Raw genomic sequence first — 19,617 nt, 5'->3', positions numbered from 1 at the left:
TAGTATCAATAGGCACGCTATGGTTTAATATAGTATTTTACATGTGTGTTAAAGTTTGGCACAGTGAAAGTCAGGAAGATGGGAAATGACTTAAATAACTCCAAAGAATCAGGCAAACTGGAAATGTACAGCTCACAACACTTAGACTGTTAATAGGTATTTCACCCATTTAATGAAGAAAAGAGCCTTTTTGCAGAGTGCAGATCAGTCCACATAACATCACCTCCACGTGGTCCCAGTGGCTTGTCAAAAGCTACAGTAAATGAAAAGCCCTCCTCGCTAACAAAAATACAGGAAATGTCATTTCTGTGTGTTGGGGCCACTTCAAATAAAGACTGGAAGTTATTGCTTCTGACAATCACACATACTACTCCAAGGTGAGAACAACATATAAAACTAAATCCTGGTCAGGTGAGAGGGAAAACTCCAAGTTGATCGATTATAGGATCTTCTTTTTGAGAATGAGTGGTCCCACGTTGTCTCCGGTCAGCTCGTTGTGCTTCAAGTGTGACTTATCGCAAACAGGAAACTAAAAGAGGAAATAAAATGAGCTCATTAGCAAGATGCGGCAAGTCAAACTCCTCATTAAGTAACTAGCATGCAAAGTGATGGTGTAGAACGCTAATCGGTGGTAGGTCTGGAAGTAAGTCTGTATCTCCAGCAGTCCACTTTGTGGCTTCGTGGCGGTCAAAGCCTTTCACGGGAAAAAAAAAAAAAAAAGTGTCATCTTCAGAAAAGCTGTCGACTCACGGTTTTGGAGCGCCAGCAGCGGCAGTAGCACACATTAGCACTGTTCAGGTCCTCGATGTCTATCTCGTTGACAACCTTTGGGTTCTCCTTCTGGATCTTGAGGTTGATGAGGCTGTCTCTCTGCTTCTTCTTCTTAGGCAGGAACGGGCGAATGGTCAGGTAGCCGAGCAACGCCAGGATGCCCAGGAGGGGCAGCAACCGCAGCCACTCGGACACTGAAAACACGTGAACACCACAGCATTGCTTTAGAATTGCACAATGACTCAACTTCATAGTGAATTTTCAATTAACACAATTTTGGTGATGATTTGCTGTTATATTTGGGGAGATGATTGCACCTCCACCTTGGGATTTGAGAAATTAATTAAGGGCTCTTATCATCAGACCCACCTCGACTTTACTTGGACTTTGAGGCTTTTGTTTTCGTCCAACTTTAAAACAGAAGTGTCACACAGTTTTACTACTTGTACAACGGCATTCACACACTGTATAAGTGCCATTAGGTCAGACCTAGGGCTACTCTAAAAATATATGCACTATTCTTATGTTTGTGTTTTTGTTTTTGGTCTGAGTTAAAAAATAGCTTAATTGGTGTCAATATTTTACATCTGTCTTCATGATTTTTGCATCTGAGCAGGTTCTGTTGCGCTCCTGATTCCAGCAAGACGACTTCAAGTGACGGTTGCACAATAGGTTCATGCGGGGGTGAACTCTGTCACCTGTTTTCTGAAATACTATAACTGATCCCCATTAAATGTCACCTCTGACCGACAGCTTCCAGGGGAAATCCCACATTATAGACTGAAAGGAGCGCGGCCAGTGATGCTTCACCACAGATACTGTGGCTTAAAACATTCATATAAGAAAAACTATCAAGACCACGGCTTGATGATCTGAGAGGTGACACGTGCAGGGGGTCACTTAGCAACACGGGCCGATGATGATAATGATGGGATTAACAGGCCTGCTCCAAACCCACACAATACACGTGTCTAGAATAAAACGTGTCACACTTGACGTAGTCCACTTTCAACATTCAAAACCACGAAAACTAGCTGCTCTCAATGCGGTAAACTTTGCTGATTTCACGCTGCATGAGAGCGACCATCAAAAGTTTTCCAGGAGCGGAGCTGCGCCGAGGCTCGTTTTGTGGGACGCCGACAGCCACGGCTCCGCTGCCGTGTGACCGGGGCTCGGTTTACGGGTTGGCCGAGGACAAGCGCTCCGTCCGGGTGTCCCCACTGACGGCACATGACATCTCCTCCGGAAAGGAAAGTGCAGCACGGCTCCAAATAATTACCTGTTAACCTTGCAAACCCGCCGATCGTCTCCGGAAGAGGAAGCTTCTTGAGGTACGCTGGAAGCTGGTGCTTGATTATCCGTGAGATTGTTTCTAAAACCATCCTGGCGTTTTCACTCCGGCACGTTTTGTGTTTGACTTGGATATTTCCTGGCGTTCTTTTATGTCATTTGTTACCGGTACGTAAACACCTTGGATAAGACCACGTAACGGCCGAAGTGGAGCGTACATATCTTCGTGAATACACGTAACACGCGTCCGTGACGGTGGCAGAATTAACCAATAAGCGTAGGAGGAGTTGGTGGCTCCTGATTGGACAATATGAATTCAGACTAATGGAGGTGGTTTTTGTCTGCTTGTAATATCAAATTTCATCGATTAAAGTAAAGTAAAGAGAAAACAGAAAGTACACAAAGAATAACAAAGTTTTTTACTTTAAGTCCGAATACTCCATTGCTGAGTGTAGGGTTAAGCATAAAAGCAAAGTGTGATCCTCCAACAAATAAGATCTGGAGAGCAGGAGGAGCTGAACCAGACCAATTTGCATGAGGTTTAAATAAAAAGTCATGAGCAAAGAAAAAAGATATTCAGTCTCCAAATTCTGATGCAAGGATCACAACTGTTATGTGGACTTCACTGAGCAGAGTTTTTAAACTCTTCACACATGTGCTGCAGTACATCCTTGCAAATGTGCAGTACTCACAGCATGGACATCAACATAACACAGCAAACAGCACAGGTGTTATAGCTTTTAGCTAATCATGTTTCTGAAAACAATTTAATATTATTTTTGACAAGTATATTTGTTACTTGCATAGTAAACAAAACAATATTTTACTCTTATTATGAAAGTGATAAAAACATAAAATTATATGTACTTTACAGTGCACAGGACAACCAAGAAATTATATGTGGCCTGACTCCGTCTTTCTTCCCCCTTGTGGCAAAAAAAATTCCTTTTTTAATTAAAAAAATGAATTTTTTTAAATTTTAAATTTTAATTACAGTTATTTTCAAAAAAAGAACAAATAAACTGCAGCTCGTTGTGTCACAATCAACAGTGGTTATTGCACATTTATGTTTATGTTTATGAGAGTCACTGAGTAATTGTATTGTGTGACCGGTAGAGTTCAGCTTCCTGGAGGAAGAAGCTGACTCTGTGTCTGGTGGTTCTGGTGGTTCTGGTGCCTATAGATCTGTGATGCCTACCTGAGGGAAGGAGTTTGAACAGTTTGTGTGTGGGGTGTGTGGGGTCAGCAGTGATGCTGACAGTCCGTTTTCTGAGTCTGGCAATGTACACATACTCAGTGAATGGAAACTCAGTCCCAATAATCCTCTCTGCTGACCGGACCACCCACTGGAGTCTGTGTCTGTCCTGCTTGGTGGCTGAACCAAACCACACAGTGATGGACGTGCAGAGGACAGACTGGATGATGGCCGTGTAGAAGATGGTCAGCAGCTCATGGGGCAGGTTGAACCTTCTGAGCTGTCTCAGGAAGTACAACCTCTGAAGTGGGCCCCCCACAAAAAGTAGACAGTGTCTATGTGGGGGGACCACTTCAGGTCCTGTGAGATTGTTTGAACCCTAGGAACCTGTATAAGTCCACGGTAGACACTGTATTATTGTGGATGGTGATGGGGGGTCAGGCAGGGGGTTCTTCCTAAAGTTTCAATGCATTTTTTAAATGTATGTATTTTTCCCTATTAACCCTATTTACTGAGTTTGACTGTACAAGTAGAGTAAATAGATCTTAAAATGCAACTGGACTTTACATTAAACTGTCTGGCTCTTTAGTGGTTGTTCATAGTAAAAGACTATGATAACGTTTACTGAACTTAACACTGTGATTAATGCTAGTGCAGATGTAGAGCACTTTTAAGAACTATGAAGAACTTCATTACCCAGAATGCCGTGTGCATTGGCGCAGCCAGCTATATGCCCTGAAAAATAATAATCCCTATAAACATTTCACATTAACGAAAATACAGCTATTTCATTGCAGCTTTATTAAACAACAACTAAATATTTAAATGTTATATATTACCGCAGAACATCAATAACATCAATATCTTTTTATCGGGCTGTTTTAAAGTTCCGGGCTTGTTCGGCGATTGTTCAGTCAGCTAAATTCCGTGTGTCAGGTCCTGAGCTCACGGTGTCATTGGTGAGTGACCGAAGATGTCTCACAGCAGGTTGTTTGCCAGGCTGCTCTGTAAGTATTTCATGAATTACTGTGTTAATGACTTGAAATTCTTGGTCGTTTAGGTTCTGCACGTTGGATCTGTGCAGTGCATTAGCCAAGCTTTGCATGCTAAGCAGGCTAGCAAAGTTCAACTGTGTTGACTGACTACACTAGTTAGCAAGCGTTAGCTTGTCAACCGCAAATGCCATTGTAAACTTCGACAGCTAGCCAGCGAGCTAACTAGCTACCCTCCAGCTAATGTTTAAATGGAATCTAGCTGTAACTATGTGCCAACCCGCTGTCATGCCAAGGCAGGTATTGACCTTGCCGTGTCCCTTTTATTCTAAGCTGTGTTAGCGGAGTAGCATTAGCCTATGATTAGCAGTGACCCAGTGCTCGTTGGGAGCTGCAAAAATAGCTGCTCAGTCTCCCAGTGGCTCCATTCTGGACCATTTATCCAAGTTTGTTTCAGAAGATGCTTTGGCAAGCTAATGTCACTGGTTAATATTACCTCGTGACATAATAGTTTAATCAGAGTTTGAGCAGTCGACCACTGAACTTTGCCCACTAAATGTGACTGCAGAAGTGTTGTCTCTGACAGCCCGAGGACCAAAGTTCACTCACACGTCTTCCTATTGGTAGTTTGTTAGTGATTGCTGTGCACGCGCAGAAGGCAGCACATGTGGCAACAACGCCTCCCTAAAAACGGAGGGTAAATTCTTTGTTTCATTTGAAATTTAGTCATTGATCCAATAGATACAAAAATGAAGAGAACAAACAGTGACAAACATGTAATATATATGCCCACTAGTTTTGAATTAGAAAGGCGTCTGTGTCATAATGTGTGTTGGGAGTTAGACAGCTGATGAGTTTTACAGTTTTAATTGATTCAGCGTTTATTGACTGCATCGACTGGCTCGGTCAACTAATTGTCCCATGCAAAGTTATGATTGTGTGGGAATGTGGCATGTTTTATGGCAATCACTCTGTAGTGGTCTTTAATGAAGTTAAACTGAATTGCAGTCATGTTCTTCTTTATTTAACCTGCTAAGATGGTGCATGTTCTGTTGTGTGAAGCTGACTTTGAGTTTGTTGTCATTATTGTGAGGTTCCGAAAAGTGATGCATGTAACTAGTTTTACTAAGATCACTGTACGTTGTCAAGTTGCACGGCTAGTTTTTGTCCCAATATTTGTTTTATAGTAGAGGGCAAACTTTACAGTGTCTCCTCCTTTGCACTTTGACCTAAATGTGTCATGTTACTGAAGACAGCTGCTGTAAACAAACATAATAAGCTCAACTGATGATAGTTCACATACAGGATTAAAAATCAACGATCCCACAAATTGCTCAGTTAGGTTTGTCCCTGTTATAGATTGTTACAGTTGTTTTTACAAAGTTTCCTCTTTAGTTAACATACTGTACAGTAGCAGGTCTTCACCAAAAGCAACTGCTTCTTTAAATCTAAAGAAACAAACAGTTTAGAAAAGTAAAAACTGTTTGTGCAGTAAGTCAGTCGTCGATTCTGGAGATCAGCAGATTTTTCACACATCCTTATACATCTTGTTTACTCTATACATTTTAGTTAATGCAGAAATACTGTAGTTTGAGTTCAGCTTGGTTTTGTTTTTCAGGTTTAACCTATTAAGTGTTTTGCTTTCTTTCTCCATTCAGTGCAGCAGAGCGGAGTCAGGCACTGTTATACGGGAACAAGAAAGAATCTCTATATCAGCCAGAACACAAAAGTTATCTGCCAAGGCTTCACAGGGAAGCAGGTTTGTACTGACGACTTGTTACCATCAAAATATTTTTCTATTCTCATTCTTCTATTGCTTCACATTGGATTAAATTACTGTACCCTTGTGAAATGTCAGGGTTTTTTTTCTTTCTGTGCACTCACTACCACACAGTTTATTGTTTTCTTTGTTAGAGGAGGAAAAGAATGGAAACTTTGTCTTTAAACGTTATTGCACAGTGGTAGTTGTTTATACATGGCTTTCTTCAGATTTGTGTGTTGCATAAATTTTGTCAGTGAAGGATTATATTATGTTGATAAATGTTGCATACAATATGGCGACAATTGGAGATTCATATATTTCAAGTGTAGCAAATGCTAATAATGTGTCCTTGGATCACTTGTGAGATTTTCTTTGTTACTATGGGTAAATCACAACTTTAATTTTTACATAACCTTCATTTTTTAAGTTTGAAAACATTGCAATCTGCAGTCATAGCATCAACAAGAACAAGACATAATTTGTTCATTGTTCCACTTTTCAGAAGCATGAAAAATCCCAGGTGCGTCTCTTTTAGCCATGTCCAGTCAAGGGGAATAAAACTCTTGGCAAATGTGTTCAACAAGCCAGAAATGTGCACTTCACAGATTTATATCCCCCTCTTCGTCCTCACCCACATTCCATTTTTCATCTCCCATTTTCCCTTCGACGTAATAAAAGGTTGTTAAATATAGTTCCAGTGAACACTCTGGTTAATTAGAAAAAGATGAGAAATGAAGCAAGTGCTATTGAGTGCACATTGTCGTGTCTTTCTGGCTTGATAAGCAAGTAATTTTTCAAATTTATTGTCCCAACATTTGTGATAATAATGACTGGCAAAAACAGCAAAGTTAGCAGGGTGAAGGAGTATATTACAGTGATGGGAAAATGCTGATTCATTGCTTCTAATTCCTCTTAATAGGCCAGTTATAATTTTTACATTAAGGTCATTTATTTGCACTTGTAGTTATAACCCTTGGCTGCTTTATCTACATTGTTTCAGCATTTTCAGCAATAATTAACTGACTGCAGACTGATAGAATTTGTTCAGCTGAAAATCAATGTACTCCTCAGTTATGCTCTAAATGTCAGGGAAAGTACAGTGGAGTTTGACTCACAATTATCGCATTCGGCTCTTATTATTATTTAGAAGATATTTTTTCGCAGCTGTGAAAGGTTTCTTTTCCAATTGAAATAGCTTGTAATGACATTAATAGCAGAACACTCAAAGTTGGCTGCGTTTTGCAAAGTTCGTTCTTCTAGCTGACTTATTTACAGGCTGTGTGGGTTAGAACAGTTGGACCGCACAGCATGATTTGTCCTTATTTACCAGACATTATGTGACATTTGGGAATTTAGCAGAAGAATCCAAAACATGGCTTTGAAATGATGCAGACTCGATTGACATTGGGCTGATTCACTGCTTATTGCATAAGCCACACGTATGTACACAAATACTGTTTGTCTGAGTACTTGTTTCTTTGTTTATTTATTAAATCTTTGACTGGTATATTTGGCACATATCAAAAAGGTTTGTGACGCGAAGTGAAAGTCTCTGCTCTGTCAGTTTTACCCTTTTCTTCTGGGCAATCACAGAAATGCAACTCTAGTTTGTGTTGAATTGTCTCCTTCTTGACGCACCAGCAGTCTCCTTCACTATAGCCTGCATGGGAGTGACATTGTGTAGTATTTTTCAGTATTTTTTAAGTAATTTTCGTTTTTTCTTGTGCCCCGATGCCTTTTGCAGCAGATATTTACTGAGTAGAAGAATATCTGAAGCTGCTTTTGATTCGTTTTTCATATGTTGAGCAAGGAGATTAAACTTAAACTTACATCATTATTTATTTGTCAAGAACATTTTGCTTCCCATTAACCAGCAGCTTCATCCCATAGAAGAACCCACCCTCACTTTACTATCTCCACCGCTTTCCCCAGCAGCACAGGTGATTAATCCTGCGTGGCAGCATATTTCCTCCTTCTGCTCCGTCCGTAACAATATCTCAAGGTTGATGCTGCAGAGGTGGCTGAACCCCCATTTCACTTCATTACACACTCATGCACACACCAGCTACTCAAACTCTCACTGTCCTTGCAGGGAACGTTTCACAGTCAGCAGGCTCTTGATTATGGCTCCCAGTTAGTCGGAGGTGTTTCCCCCGGAAAGGGCGGTAAGACGCATCTGGGCCTGCCAGTATTCAACTCCGTGAAGGAGGTATGTGCAACTTCTTATCCACCTGTGTCCCTTTTCTAAAGGAATGTGTATATAAAAAAAGTAATAAATATGATATAAATCAAACAGTGTCATATAAGATGACAATCAGACATCTTGTGAAGGCCTGTTAGATTTACAGCATTATATTTTAAAAACATTAGGTGGCACTATTTCATAACTTTTGCATTTCCTTGTCTAATGCACATCCACTGCATTTATTCCTCGCCTCAGGCAAGGGAGGGCACAGGGGCCGACGCCACCGTGATTTATGTACCTCCCCCTTTTGCGGCAGCAGCCATCATTGAGGCCATTGATGCAGAGATGCCGCTGGTGGTGTGCATCACTGAGGGCATCCCCCAGCAGGACATGGTGAGAGTCAAACATAAGCTGCTGCGCCAGAGCAACACCCGCCTCATAGGCCCCAACTGCCCAGGAGTAATCAATGTAAGCTCCCATTCACACACAATCCCCTTCTGTCTCTCTGCCTCTCTCTCTTTCTCACTGAATGTACTTTTAATAGCTGTGGCAAAGACGGCTAGAAGTGCAAACTCCCTCCTAAGGGTCCTGGGGTAATTCAGATTTAATGCATTAATATTCTTCAGTGTCAAACTGTAAAGATTTAAAGCAGTATGATTCTCTGACTGTTTTATGTGAGTTTCTGCTTTTCATAATAATAAATGTCAGTTATTTGATGTTTCCTGGATTTTAGGGCACAGCAAAATATGTACTGTGACAGGAAAATTTTTAGATGTTCTGGTGGGAAGTAGCAGAGGCATGGTCTTTGAATTTTGTTCTAGTTTATTTTATGTCATTTATGGGTTAGAAATAAGTTAAATAATGAAGCACTCTAATGTCTATAGGTAAAGTCAAATGTTTTCCTCCTGAAAGGATAAAGACGTTAAACGTGGGACAGAGTTTAAGATTGAACTAGTGAACTTGACATAATGTGCTGATACGTTTATGTCATTGTTTGTTACTCACTTCAATTATGAATTCTAATGATTTTATTTGAAGCCTGGAGAATGCAAGATTGGGATCATGCCCGGCCACATTCACAAGAAAGGAAGAATTGGTAAGACTATTTTTTTTTTTTTTCCATTGACATTCATGTTAACCTTTTAATATCTTTATTTGCTGAATGACAGCAGTCGTGTTGGTCTTCTATTAACAGTTTTCTTAAATGTATGAAGTGTAATGGAAGAGCTTTAATCGTACTAATACCTTTCTTACAAAACTCATTTCCTACAATAGTCTACTTAAATCCTAGATTGTGCGTCTGCTGCTGACAGCTTGATGAGCAGTTTGTGCTGCCGTCGGTCAGTGAACCTTCACAAGAAGTTTGTTTTTATACTAAATCGACTGCCATCATTCCCAAAGCACAGACAACAGCTGTTACAGAGCTCTGTTGTTTTTGCTGTCATGTTGACAACAATTTGGTCAAAGTTGGACAGAAAATGACAGGTGCATTTTATATTTTGTATCACCCTTGAGTGGAGAAGTAAAGTATGAAGCAATTTGGACCGAAATGCATCAAAAAACACATTTGTTCTTTCTCTGTCCTCCTTCCAGGCATCGTGTCTAGATCGGGTACCCTGACGTATGAAGCTGTGCACCAGACCACACAAGTGGGCCTAGGCCAGTCGCTCTGCGTTGGTAAGTTTGCACTGACCTGTGACGTATAAAGCTATAAATCATATTTAGATATGAATAAAAGAACAAAAGTGTAACGAAACCCTAAACAGACTATAAACAGGTGCTCATTTCCAATATATTGAAAAGAACAATGAACCAAAAGGCTCCTGCCGGGTCTTTGTGTTCTACACACCACAACATTGATGTCTGTCGTACTGTGGCACACTAGAAACAGGAAGGTCATCTACCACTGTCACATCGTTCAAAGGTTCATCCATTTCTTTGCTATTCCACTGAAAAGCACAGACGTTTTATACTACGACACGTGCCTAGTTTCTGAACATTGCTCAGAATATCCCCCTCAGCTGTAAGCAGCTGCTGCCTTTGAAGGACTGTTGAGACTGAACAGCCGCATCAAGAGGCTCAGATTGGAGGCGGAACCTTGTTTCTCTCTTTTCAGATGTTTTTGTCCTCAATATTGTAAAAAGTGAGTTCCATCTCTCCACAATAAGCCATGTTTTTTTTTCCTGTACAAACAAGAAGAGAGAGTTTTGATTTGTATGTCACATAACTTGGTAGATGCATATCAGATTTAAATGCTTCAAAGTAAAACGTTACCAGCAGTTCTGTACATATCGTGCCTTTCTGTCCTATCACACTGTTTGCTCTGAATACTGGACACTATTGCTAATAATAGTTTGAAAAGTAATTAGTTTGTTTCACTGTTCCTTATTGACAGTTTAATGTTTGAAGCTGCTCTCTAAATTATCTGGACTATGAATTTATCTATTTTGATCAGAACATTTGTCCATGTTGAAATAATGATTATTAATATTAATTATTTGACCAATTGTTTTAGCTAACTTATTTTCCACCGGACTGTCTATATGGGGGTTTTGGACATCCAAATTAACTGAAAACAACTTGGCTTCATTATTATTCAGACATTTTTAATTATGTAGGCTTCTCCATCTAGACTTCATAAAGCCAGTGCTGCAACAGTATTAAATATTGTAGAGTTCATTAACACGGTTTATTGGTGGTTCTGCTTGCGACTTCTAAAGTCTGAGTATGACCTAGGGGCTACAGCAAATTATAGCTGATATATTATTTAATATAACTATCCTTGTTGCTGGTAATATGCTTCTCTTTGATTATTATTCATGTTTTTTTTTTCTTGATGTTGCCAGGATTTTTAATGGCATGAATATAAATTTTAGGTGACATTTTGTCTTTATAAAATCTCGTACAAAGTTTTCAGATGCTGGTGTAATTTTCTGGAATTTTATTTACTCTTTTGTGAATCACTCCTGGACCTTTGCGGTTTTTAATATCTTAATCATTATTTCTGGATACGAAAGGAAAATCATTATTAAACTAACATTCAGACATGAAGGACAATCCAAACTATTGACCAGGCCTAATGTGAAAAACAAAACCATCAGCTGTTAATTTTTTCATATTACTGGTATTATATACCAGTAATATATCATATGACTGTAAAATAAGTTATTTCCTATTGCAGCTGTTTCACAAAGTTTAATCTTTGATAAATCCAATGTTGACTATATGCCTAGCACCAAACTACAGACAGATGATATGATGATTATAAATGCATTTGAATACCAGCTGATGAAGACGGCAGAGGACAGAGAAAATATTTGACTTGGAGTCTGCTGGATTTGTTAACTTTTAAAAAGTTAAACTTTTGAAAGATGATTAAAATTGTTTCCACTGCCCACATATGCACTTATCAGACAATATGGCTGATGGGAAGTTTGATGCTGGCTAAATTGGCAGTGATCAAAACATTTTGTGCAGCACCCTGGCCAGAGTTGCTGAGCCCTTCACCACAACATTAAAATTAATAGGACGTTTGAATGATGGTGATGATTGTGAACTGTTGCCTTATTCAGCCCTGACTCTAAGCAATATTTACAGGAGTTATTATTGTTTTGAGATTGTTTAGTAATCAACAAGTGTTTGCTTTGTTTTCTTCAAGGTATCGGCGGGGACCCGTTCAATGGTACGAACTTCATAGATTGTCTGGAGGTGTTTCTGCAGGATTCCAAGACGGAGGGCATTATCCTTATTGGAGAAATCGGAGGCAACGCGGAAGAAAATGCAGCAGAGTACCTCAAAGAGCACAACACTGTAAGGAAATAACACACTGGACAGCCATTAACTCGCTTCACTTTCCATGTAATATCCTTCACTGCAAGCACTTCATCTCAGCAGATATATCTGTTCATATAAAAAATGTATCATTTTCTGAATTAGCTCTTAGCCATGCCCTTTGAAATCTATCACCTGTAGTGAACACTGGAAAACCATCATACGAAAGAGAACAAGGTACAACTGAATGAAAGTGTCCTTTTATCATAGCCTCAGGCTGCTCCCTTAGTTTTCTGAGAAATATAAAGATTGACAGATGGTCTGAAGGTGTGATTTACAGGGCATTTTACCGAAAAATGCATTGCTCATGCGTGGTGAACCTTTTGCGATGCCCCCATGTGATAAGAGCAGTGGGGTGATGATTGGCCTATGGAGCCAAGTGACAGACAATTACAATTGACATTTTTCACTTCCCCTCGTCTGTACGTGGCATTTCGCTCTTTGCAGAAGACTTTTAATCTGTTAATTTTTTCTCCATACTCGTGTGTGTGCGCCCATGGTCCCCTTGAGCTAAAAAAATGGATTTGATTTGCCCTCGGCTGCTCTAATGCATGCAAATCTTCTGCTGGCGTCTCAGGGGAATAACTTCTCTCACTCAACAAATAAAGTACAAACACCCTCACACCCAGCCACCCAGAGTGTTGACAACAAGGGACAGTTCAAATGAAACATATGCATGAAAAAACCCAGCCGAGCGTAAGAGTAAGCTTCAGATCTTCCGTTCAAAGCCGCTTGTGTAGAACATTGTACATCAAATGGTTTTCTTTGGACCGTTTATTGAATGCTTGAACCACACAAAGAATTCGGGAGACATTGTTTTCACTTTCAAGCAAACGTCATGTTTTTGATTTGAATTCATTCTCCCTGCACATGTACAAATACATGTGGAGCACATTATTTTTATTGTAGTCAGTGTATATTTAAAGCTTCTGCAACCTTTGTTTCTTCATAACCTTAATTATTCTTGACAATGCAGAGGACAAACTAGATGTAAAATGTTATTGGTTGCTTTTAATTTTTACTCAATGTGCTAATATTTTTCTTCAGGACCATGTTGATGTGGTTGAACCACGCCCCTCATTGTGAAAAGTTGATGGTGAAATAAAGTAAAGTTTATATCAGGATGCTGTGTTTCACATTGACCTGGCACATTCTGCCACAGTAGACACATTATGTATCGAATGCTCAGTAAAAGTAAAGGTCCAGTGTTGTAATTGATTTGTGTCATGCAACATTAAATATATCGAGCGTCTGTTTTGAGAGGCGCGTTATACAAGAAAGGTCAGAACGTATTGATCCCAGTATCCATCAGTGTTACAGCTGAGTTAGTGCACACTGTTTATCTAACGGCTCTTTAATACAGTAGAATTCAAGAAAACAAGTTTATACTTCCCACTAGGTTGTGCTGTCAGATTTTATGATGCAGGGCATATTTCAGGCTTCAGTCTTCATCAGGCTCTGCTATGCTCACTAAAATAATGTGCTACTAAAAGTCACCTGTCTCCTGCTCATCATCGTCGTAGTGTCACAGGCTTCCCGGGGACAGAATGGGCTTTACGCTGAACATCCATATTCCTTTTTGCTTCATGCATATCAAGTAGATTGATGTATTTGGCACTTAAGCCACCGTGGAGGTTTACTGAGGGTTCCTTTTTTTCCTCCTCTTTCCTATTTCAGCCTCTTGACTTTTAGCCCACCCCGACTCCACTGAGCTTAGCTAAACCTCTTGTAATTCTATGGAAACAACAGCGGAAACTAATGCAGTCCGGAAAAAGCCCGAGGTTAGAAAGTGTCTGTGCGCTCCGTGTCTGTGCACACTTGCTGGTTTGTTCATGGCTACCTGTCATGTTTATAGGGGCTGTAATTGTCTACCTTGAACTTATTAAGCTTGTGAATACCATACCTCACCTTGGAGCAGGCTGGTTTGTGTTCACAGAACTATGCCCTCCTCCACTCTTGTTTGCACACCGTGATGGGGGAACCCTATTGGTCTCATAATTAAGGTAATATATCTGAACTGCTAACAGTAGAAGACAAAAGGCTGGTGGTGTGAATGGTGGTATGACTCCCCTGCCTGTATGCATTGTTAGCACTTAGTATCAGGGGAGGCAGGGATTAATAGAGTAATTAAACCCCTTTAGTTTGAGGTAGATTTTAGACTCGATTCACATGAGGGCGGCTTGTTTATTCAGAATGTGATTTGACTTCTGAATGCTAAGCAGGGCTCGGTGCTAATTTGTTTTGTACTTAAATTTTCTATATAGTGTGTGTGTGTGTGTGTGTGTGTGTGTGTGTGTGTGTGTGTGTGTGTGTGTGTGTGTGTGTGTGTGTGTGTGTGTGTGTGTGTGTGTGTGTGTGTGTGTGTGTGTGTGTGTGTGTGTGTGTGTGTGTGTGTGTGTGTGTGTGTGTGTGTGTGTGTGTGTGTGTGTGTGTGTGTGTGTGTGTGTGTGTGTGTGTGTGTGTTACAAAAAAATTATATATATACACACACACATGCATTAAGCACGTTGCTCCTCTCTGTTAAGTGTGCACAAGTCTCATTAGCTGTGAATCTCTAGCAAAGGTCCTCAACGTTTCTATGGCTGATTACACCCTGCTAGTATTAATTATCAGAAATCCTCTCCATCTACACTAGTGGCTACCCGCGTATTGCCGTCAGTGTTGGGCTTAAATTCGATGCTGGAAAGGTGGGTGGTTGTGAAGGACCGCACCGTCTTGTTTGGGCTGCTGAGCATGATGCGTTCACCCTCTAAAAGCCGTCTGCCAGATGAGCTGCAGCTCTAGTTGAAAAAGTGTGTGTGTGTGTGTGTGTGTGTGTGTGTGTGTGTGTGTGTGTGTGTGTGTGTGTGTGTGTGTCCCTTTCAATTATGTTTTTGTTGCTAAGTATGAAACACTGGCGCCCGTCTGTGTGTGCACTCACACCCACACACGCTGGTTATGATGTTATTGCTGAAGATGAAATATTAGCTCCCCTCACCTTGGAAATGATCTTAACTGTTGAACGTAACATCCATCAATGAGCAAGCAGCATAGACAGGCGCCGAGCTAATCAGTGCCCGCATGACTAATTACCATCTCAAAAATGAGATGATATAAAATGGCAGGAGTCTGAGCCGCTATCTGGTCACACACCAACCCATGCAATTAAATGGCTTGATTGACCCTTTGTTTTAATAATGCAGGCTGAGACAGAGATGGCTGGTTAGACAAGCCTGTTATCATGGGAGCTCTGTAATGGGAGGACATGGGCTGTTTAATTTCTAATGAATGGATAAAATGCAGGTGCAGAAAATAATTCACTATTTTTTTTACCCCCCTCCCTGCCCCGTTTGCTTTGCCCACTGTATTTGCTGCCCCTCAAGCTTATTCTCCCTTTCTGTTCATTGTTACCTCATCCCACGCTTACGTTTTCCTCTCTCTCGTCTCAGGGTGTTAATTCAAAGCCCGTCGTGTCCTTCATCGCGGGGCTAACCGCTCCTCCCGGTCGGAGGATGGGCCACGCCGGCGCCATTATCGCCGGTGGAAAAGGTGGAGCCAAAGAGAAGATTGCAGCCCTGCAGTCAGCTGGAGTTGTAGTCAGCATGTCCCCTGCCCAGCTGGGCAGCACTATGTTCAAGGTGAGTCGTTTTCTCACCACCAAGTATTATGTTATACAAGGACAGTAATGGTAATTATGGAAATGTGATGATTGCACTGTTTTGAAAGGATGTGCAAAAGGACAGGACCACACATTCAGGGTTTATGTCAGGAACATTTTTATAGGCTCGTAATTTCATAATAAATTCACATAGTTTCCCAGAATGATGTTTAGTTGGGAGACTTCCAGTTAATCAATTTTGCTTTATAACAATGTCTTGGTAAGTTCACCCCACTTTAATGTTGATAGCTTTCCTGGACAGGTTTACGATGCCAGCTTCAGTAAGGGTAAAGTAAGAAATCCCACATTTCTTATGTCATCTTGGTTTTACGTCATGCAGCTTGTTTTACTATCTTTTGTACATTAGTGTTAATAATAGATGATCTCCTAATTAATATTCACTATGCATTTACTTTAGATCCAAAAATATTCTACAGCTAAAATCAACAAATACAAAGGCCCGGCACCAGTTATGAAGGTGATTTTTGGAGCCAGCACTAACGATGTGGATTTAGTCACCACTAAATACTCTGGCTCCAGATCTGAATATCCTGCTGGTCACTGGGCGCTTACAGTGTGAAAAGGTTTACTGGCAATACTGTGGCATTTCTCATCTTGGACTAGCAAGGCTGAGATTAAACTTTTACTGTGCAGGGAAAAAAGACAGAAATTAATAAACGCATGCTGACGGTGAATGAGTTGGCACCACTGCCTCTTTATTTCAGTTTATCTCTAGGGAAGACTCTTAACAAGATGCATAAAACGTGAAAGCGTCTATTACACCCATTCCTCATCTTGTACTTTCATTATCCTTGCTAGCACCACTACATGGAGACATAGATTTATACACTCTGTTTTTTTTAAGCCAAAGTTTAATTCATAATCATTGTGTGTAATGATGAGAAATGTGCTGTGCTTGCTCATTGCACAGCACATTGTGTTCATACATCTCTGTTAATCTCATTGACCACTGTAATCGAAGTAATAACACGTAAGAGAAGCAAGTAGATGTAATTGTGGTGTGGGGAAACAATTAAAAACCCCAGTTGCAGCTGTTCAGCCAATGCTGAGCACATGTTCAGTCACTTCAGAATTTATTCAGACGCCCTCACCTTTTGTAGATGTTTGATGAGCCTGAGCCTCTCATTCTCTCAAATTTCTGTCAGACGTTTCTAGTTTGCTTTAATTACGAGTTTTATTTAAAGCTTGATTTTTTTATGCAGCTAAAAGGCCTGACCTGAAGTCTACAGGTGAGACGGACTGGGCTCAGGTGACCCATCCAAGTCACCTTAGCTTTTATAGTGCAGTTGTTTATGTTTGCAACATAATCTTCAGTGTCTGTGTGGGAAAATGTTTGTGAATGAACAACAATTTAGAATTCAAACTGCAACACAAAAACATGCTCGGTAAGCGAAATGTTCTGAATAATTTCTAGAGTCAGTGTTTTTTTTTTTTTTTTGTAAATTGTAGACATGTTTCATTATATTTAATTAGAGGTTTATAAATTATACATACAGCTACTGCGATACGATTGTCAGTGGTGTGTTTACACATCATCAAATGTGTTTTAGAGAATAAACAAGGTGTCATTTTGAGGTGTTTTTAGCTAAATGAAATGTCAGCAGGCAGAACAACAGACCTAAATCCTACTCCTGCTCTTACCTCTGGTATCGAGTTGAACAAACGTTTCCTCCCACACTGTACAACGTATTAATTAACGCTTCCTCCTCAGTAAATGGAGGTCTTGTTACAGTGATGGAACCACCTGTCTGTTCACTGTCTTTCCATTTCATCACGTAATGAAAGTAAGAATGTGGCAGGCCATGCAGTCAGAGGGTTTGTCTTGGACTTTACCCAGACTGTTGTCCACCCTGTGCCCGATGTCTTCATTGTTGAACTGGTCCCCAGTGTGCTGTTGTTTGGTATTTCATTGATGTAATAGGAGTTCTGATTTCAACTTCAACCAATATTTTCCACCATTAACTGCGAAATGGTAGAAGTGTATAGAAACTGAATTAAAAATGCATTGCCCGCCATGATATCCAAAGGAATACTCAGTGCCACTGGTGCAAGGACAAGAAATGAGAAAACGTGTTTATCTCAGAAGAACTTAATTTATATGCAAGGTAGAATAATTATAACCTTTTACTTGTTTACAAAATATCTGCAGCTCGTAATCACAGCAGCAGATAGTATTATCCTATCCCACTCAATATTCTCAGCTCACGCACATACTGATGGCTGCAGACAAACAGAAGCGAACGCATTTAATCTGCACTTTCTGTTGGTTCAATAAATACCAGACTCCAAACGCTGGAGCGGCTCAGAGGTAGTTTACGACGCCTGCGCTGCTCGCACCTCTGGCCTCCTCTGTGTCAAAGCTCTCGTCACCGATGGCTTGCAAATGTCTCGCTCTTCTTTTACGTCGTGTTGGTTGATTTCGTTTTCCATTCAGATGCATTTTTCACTTGTCCCTTTTGAGTGGCAACCTCTACTTTTCTCATTTTACCTTCCCTCTTACTCTTGACTAGCCTTGTCAAGTGTCTGACTGTCTAATACTAAAAGTCTGTCTTTTTCCCCCTTTCCTGCCTCAAGCGTCTCTGCTCTGACCTGAGTTCCATCATGCCTGTTTTGTTCTGTTATCGTCATCTGGGTGGAACAACAAACCTTCGTTCTGCTTAAAACACCAAACATCATCCTCTTTCTTGTCATTCTTCTCATCCAATTAGTCTGTATGTCCTGTCATCTTTGCTCCTCATTACCTCAAACCTGAACTGCTTCCAGTGTTCTCTTACCTCACCATATGTGTAAATTAAAAATCTAGTGAGCAAAGTTAAAACTCGACCCACCGTCCATTTAGCCTCTGTCTGAATGTCGGTGTTCAGATCTTAGGAACAGGAACGTCCTTGTTCCTCTAGGTGGCAGTAGGCCTTCAGCGATCCACCAGCCACACAGGAATGGTCCACCATGTAAATGTGGGCTTCTGTGTTCTCTAGACCTGATGAATGACATTTGCATTAAGTTACTTTCCCCACGTGCTTGGAAAATTCTCAGGGAAGGACGTATTCTATCATCCTGCAGTTTGTTTGATATTTTCCAAATTGAATATGTAAATAGTGACATCCTTTTTTTTAATGGCTAACATAATGCTTTCTCATTTATAGTCACATGGTTGGAGCGTGCTGATAAACATGGCTACTCTACGCTGCCATAAATCAGATTTTTGCAGATGTGTGGGGCCTCTAAATTACAGGAAGTAACTCGTTTTACAAGTGCTACTTTCATGGCACGTACGTGCTGCAATTTGCTCTCTCCAGGAAAAAACAACTGGCTCCCCAAAGCCGTTTTCTCCCCACCACAGCAGATCGGGGACATGGGATCAAAACAGAGCAGTGTGAATTCTGCATGAATAAATCATTCACTCCTGTCTATCTCACTTCATCTCACATTGTTCCTTTTGTTCCCCCTCTCTATCGTCCACCTCTGTAGGAGTTTGAGAAGAGGAAGATGTTGTAAATTGTTCAAGAAGGCGCCTGCCCTTTTAACCCCTGCCCTGAAATTGAGATGAGCAGCCTGATCGTGGAGAGGGATGGGCCCTACACTATCTGTAAACCCTGATTATCTCAGCAACGCACATATATGGTGTTAATATTGTAACATCTGCCATGAACTTGTACCTTTACACATAATGAAAGAATTAAAAAATATTGTGTCTTAATAGTATCCTTAAGAATTCATTGTGCACGATGTGAAAGTTTTCTCCATGCGACTCCACACTTGACAGCTGAAGAGAAGGAGCCTTGCTAACCTTGGCGATCTGTTCCGTTCTGTTCTTCTACTGCTGTAAGACGTGTTCCACCGCACATTTCACTGGCTGTCCACCTGAATAACAAATAGTTCCGTTATCATTTTCTACTGTATGGTGTCCTGTTTTTTCAGCATATCGCAGCATGT

General features: G+C 40.6%; 2 protein-coding genes across 2 annotated transcripts; one reads left to right on the top strand and one right to left on the bottom strand.

Annotated features, from left to right (window-relative positions):
• Positions 1-5: 5 nt before the first annotated feature.
• On the bottom strand, positions 6-2,284 carry cisd2 (CDGSH iron sulfur domain 2). The gene is made up of 3 exons (XM_029145355.3): positions 2,051-2,284; positions 751-965; positions 6-529 (listed from the first exon to the last, which is right to left on the bottom strand). Exons 1-3 carry the CDS (start codon positions 2,151-2,153, stop codon positions 440-442), a joined length of 408 nt encoding a protein of 135 aa, XP_029001188.1. The 5' UTR covers positions 2,154-2,284; the 3' UTR covers positions 6-439.
• A 1,893-nt stretch (positions 2,285-4,177) lies between these two features.
• Positions 4,178-19,381, top strand: suclg1 (succinate-CoA ligase GDP/ADP-forming subunit alph). Its single transcript, XM_029145344.2, has 9 exons — positions 4,178-4,263; positions 5,907-6,007; positions 8,103-8,219; positions 8,451-8,663; positions 9,234-9,291; positions 9,789-9,872; positions 11,854-12,005; positions 15,455-15,643; positions 19,153-19,381. Exons 1-9 carry the CDS (start codon positions 4,230-4,232, stop codon positions 19,177-19,179), a joined length of 975 nt encoding a protein of 324 aa, XP_029001177.1. The 5' UTR covers positions 4,178-4,229; the 3' UTR covers positions 19,180-19,381.
• Positions 19,382-19,617: the final 236 nt, after the last annotated feature.

The sequence above is a fragment of the Betta splendens genome, chromosome 1 (genome assembly GCF_900634795.4).
Source record: "Betta splendens chromosome 1, fBetSpl5.4, whole genome shotgun sequence".
Taxonomy (NCBI): Eukaryota; Metazoa; Chordata; class Actinopteri; order Anabantiformes; family Osphronemidae; genus Betta; species Betta splendens.
Note: the sequence above shows the minus strand (reverse complement) of the source record. Positions and strands in the feature narration are given on the sequence as shown.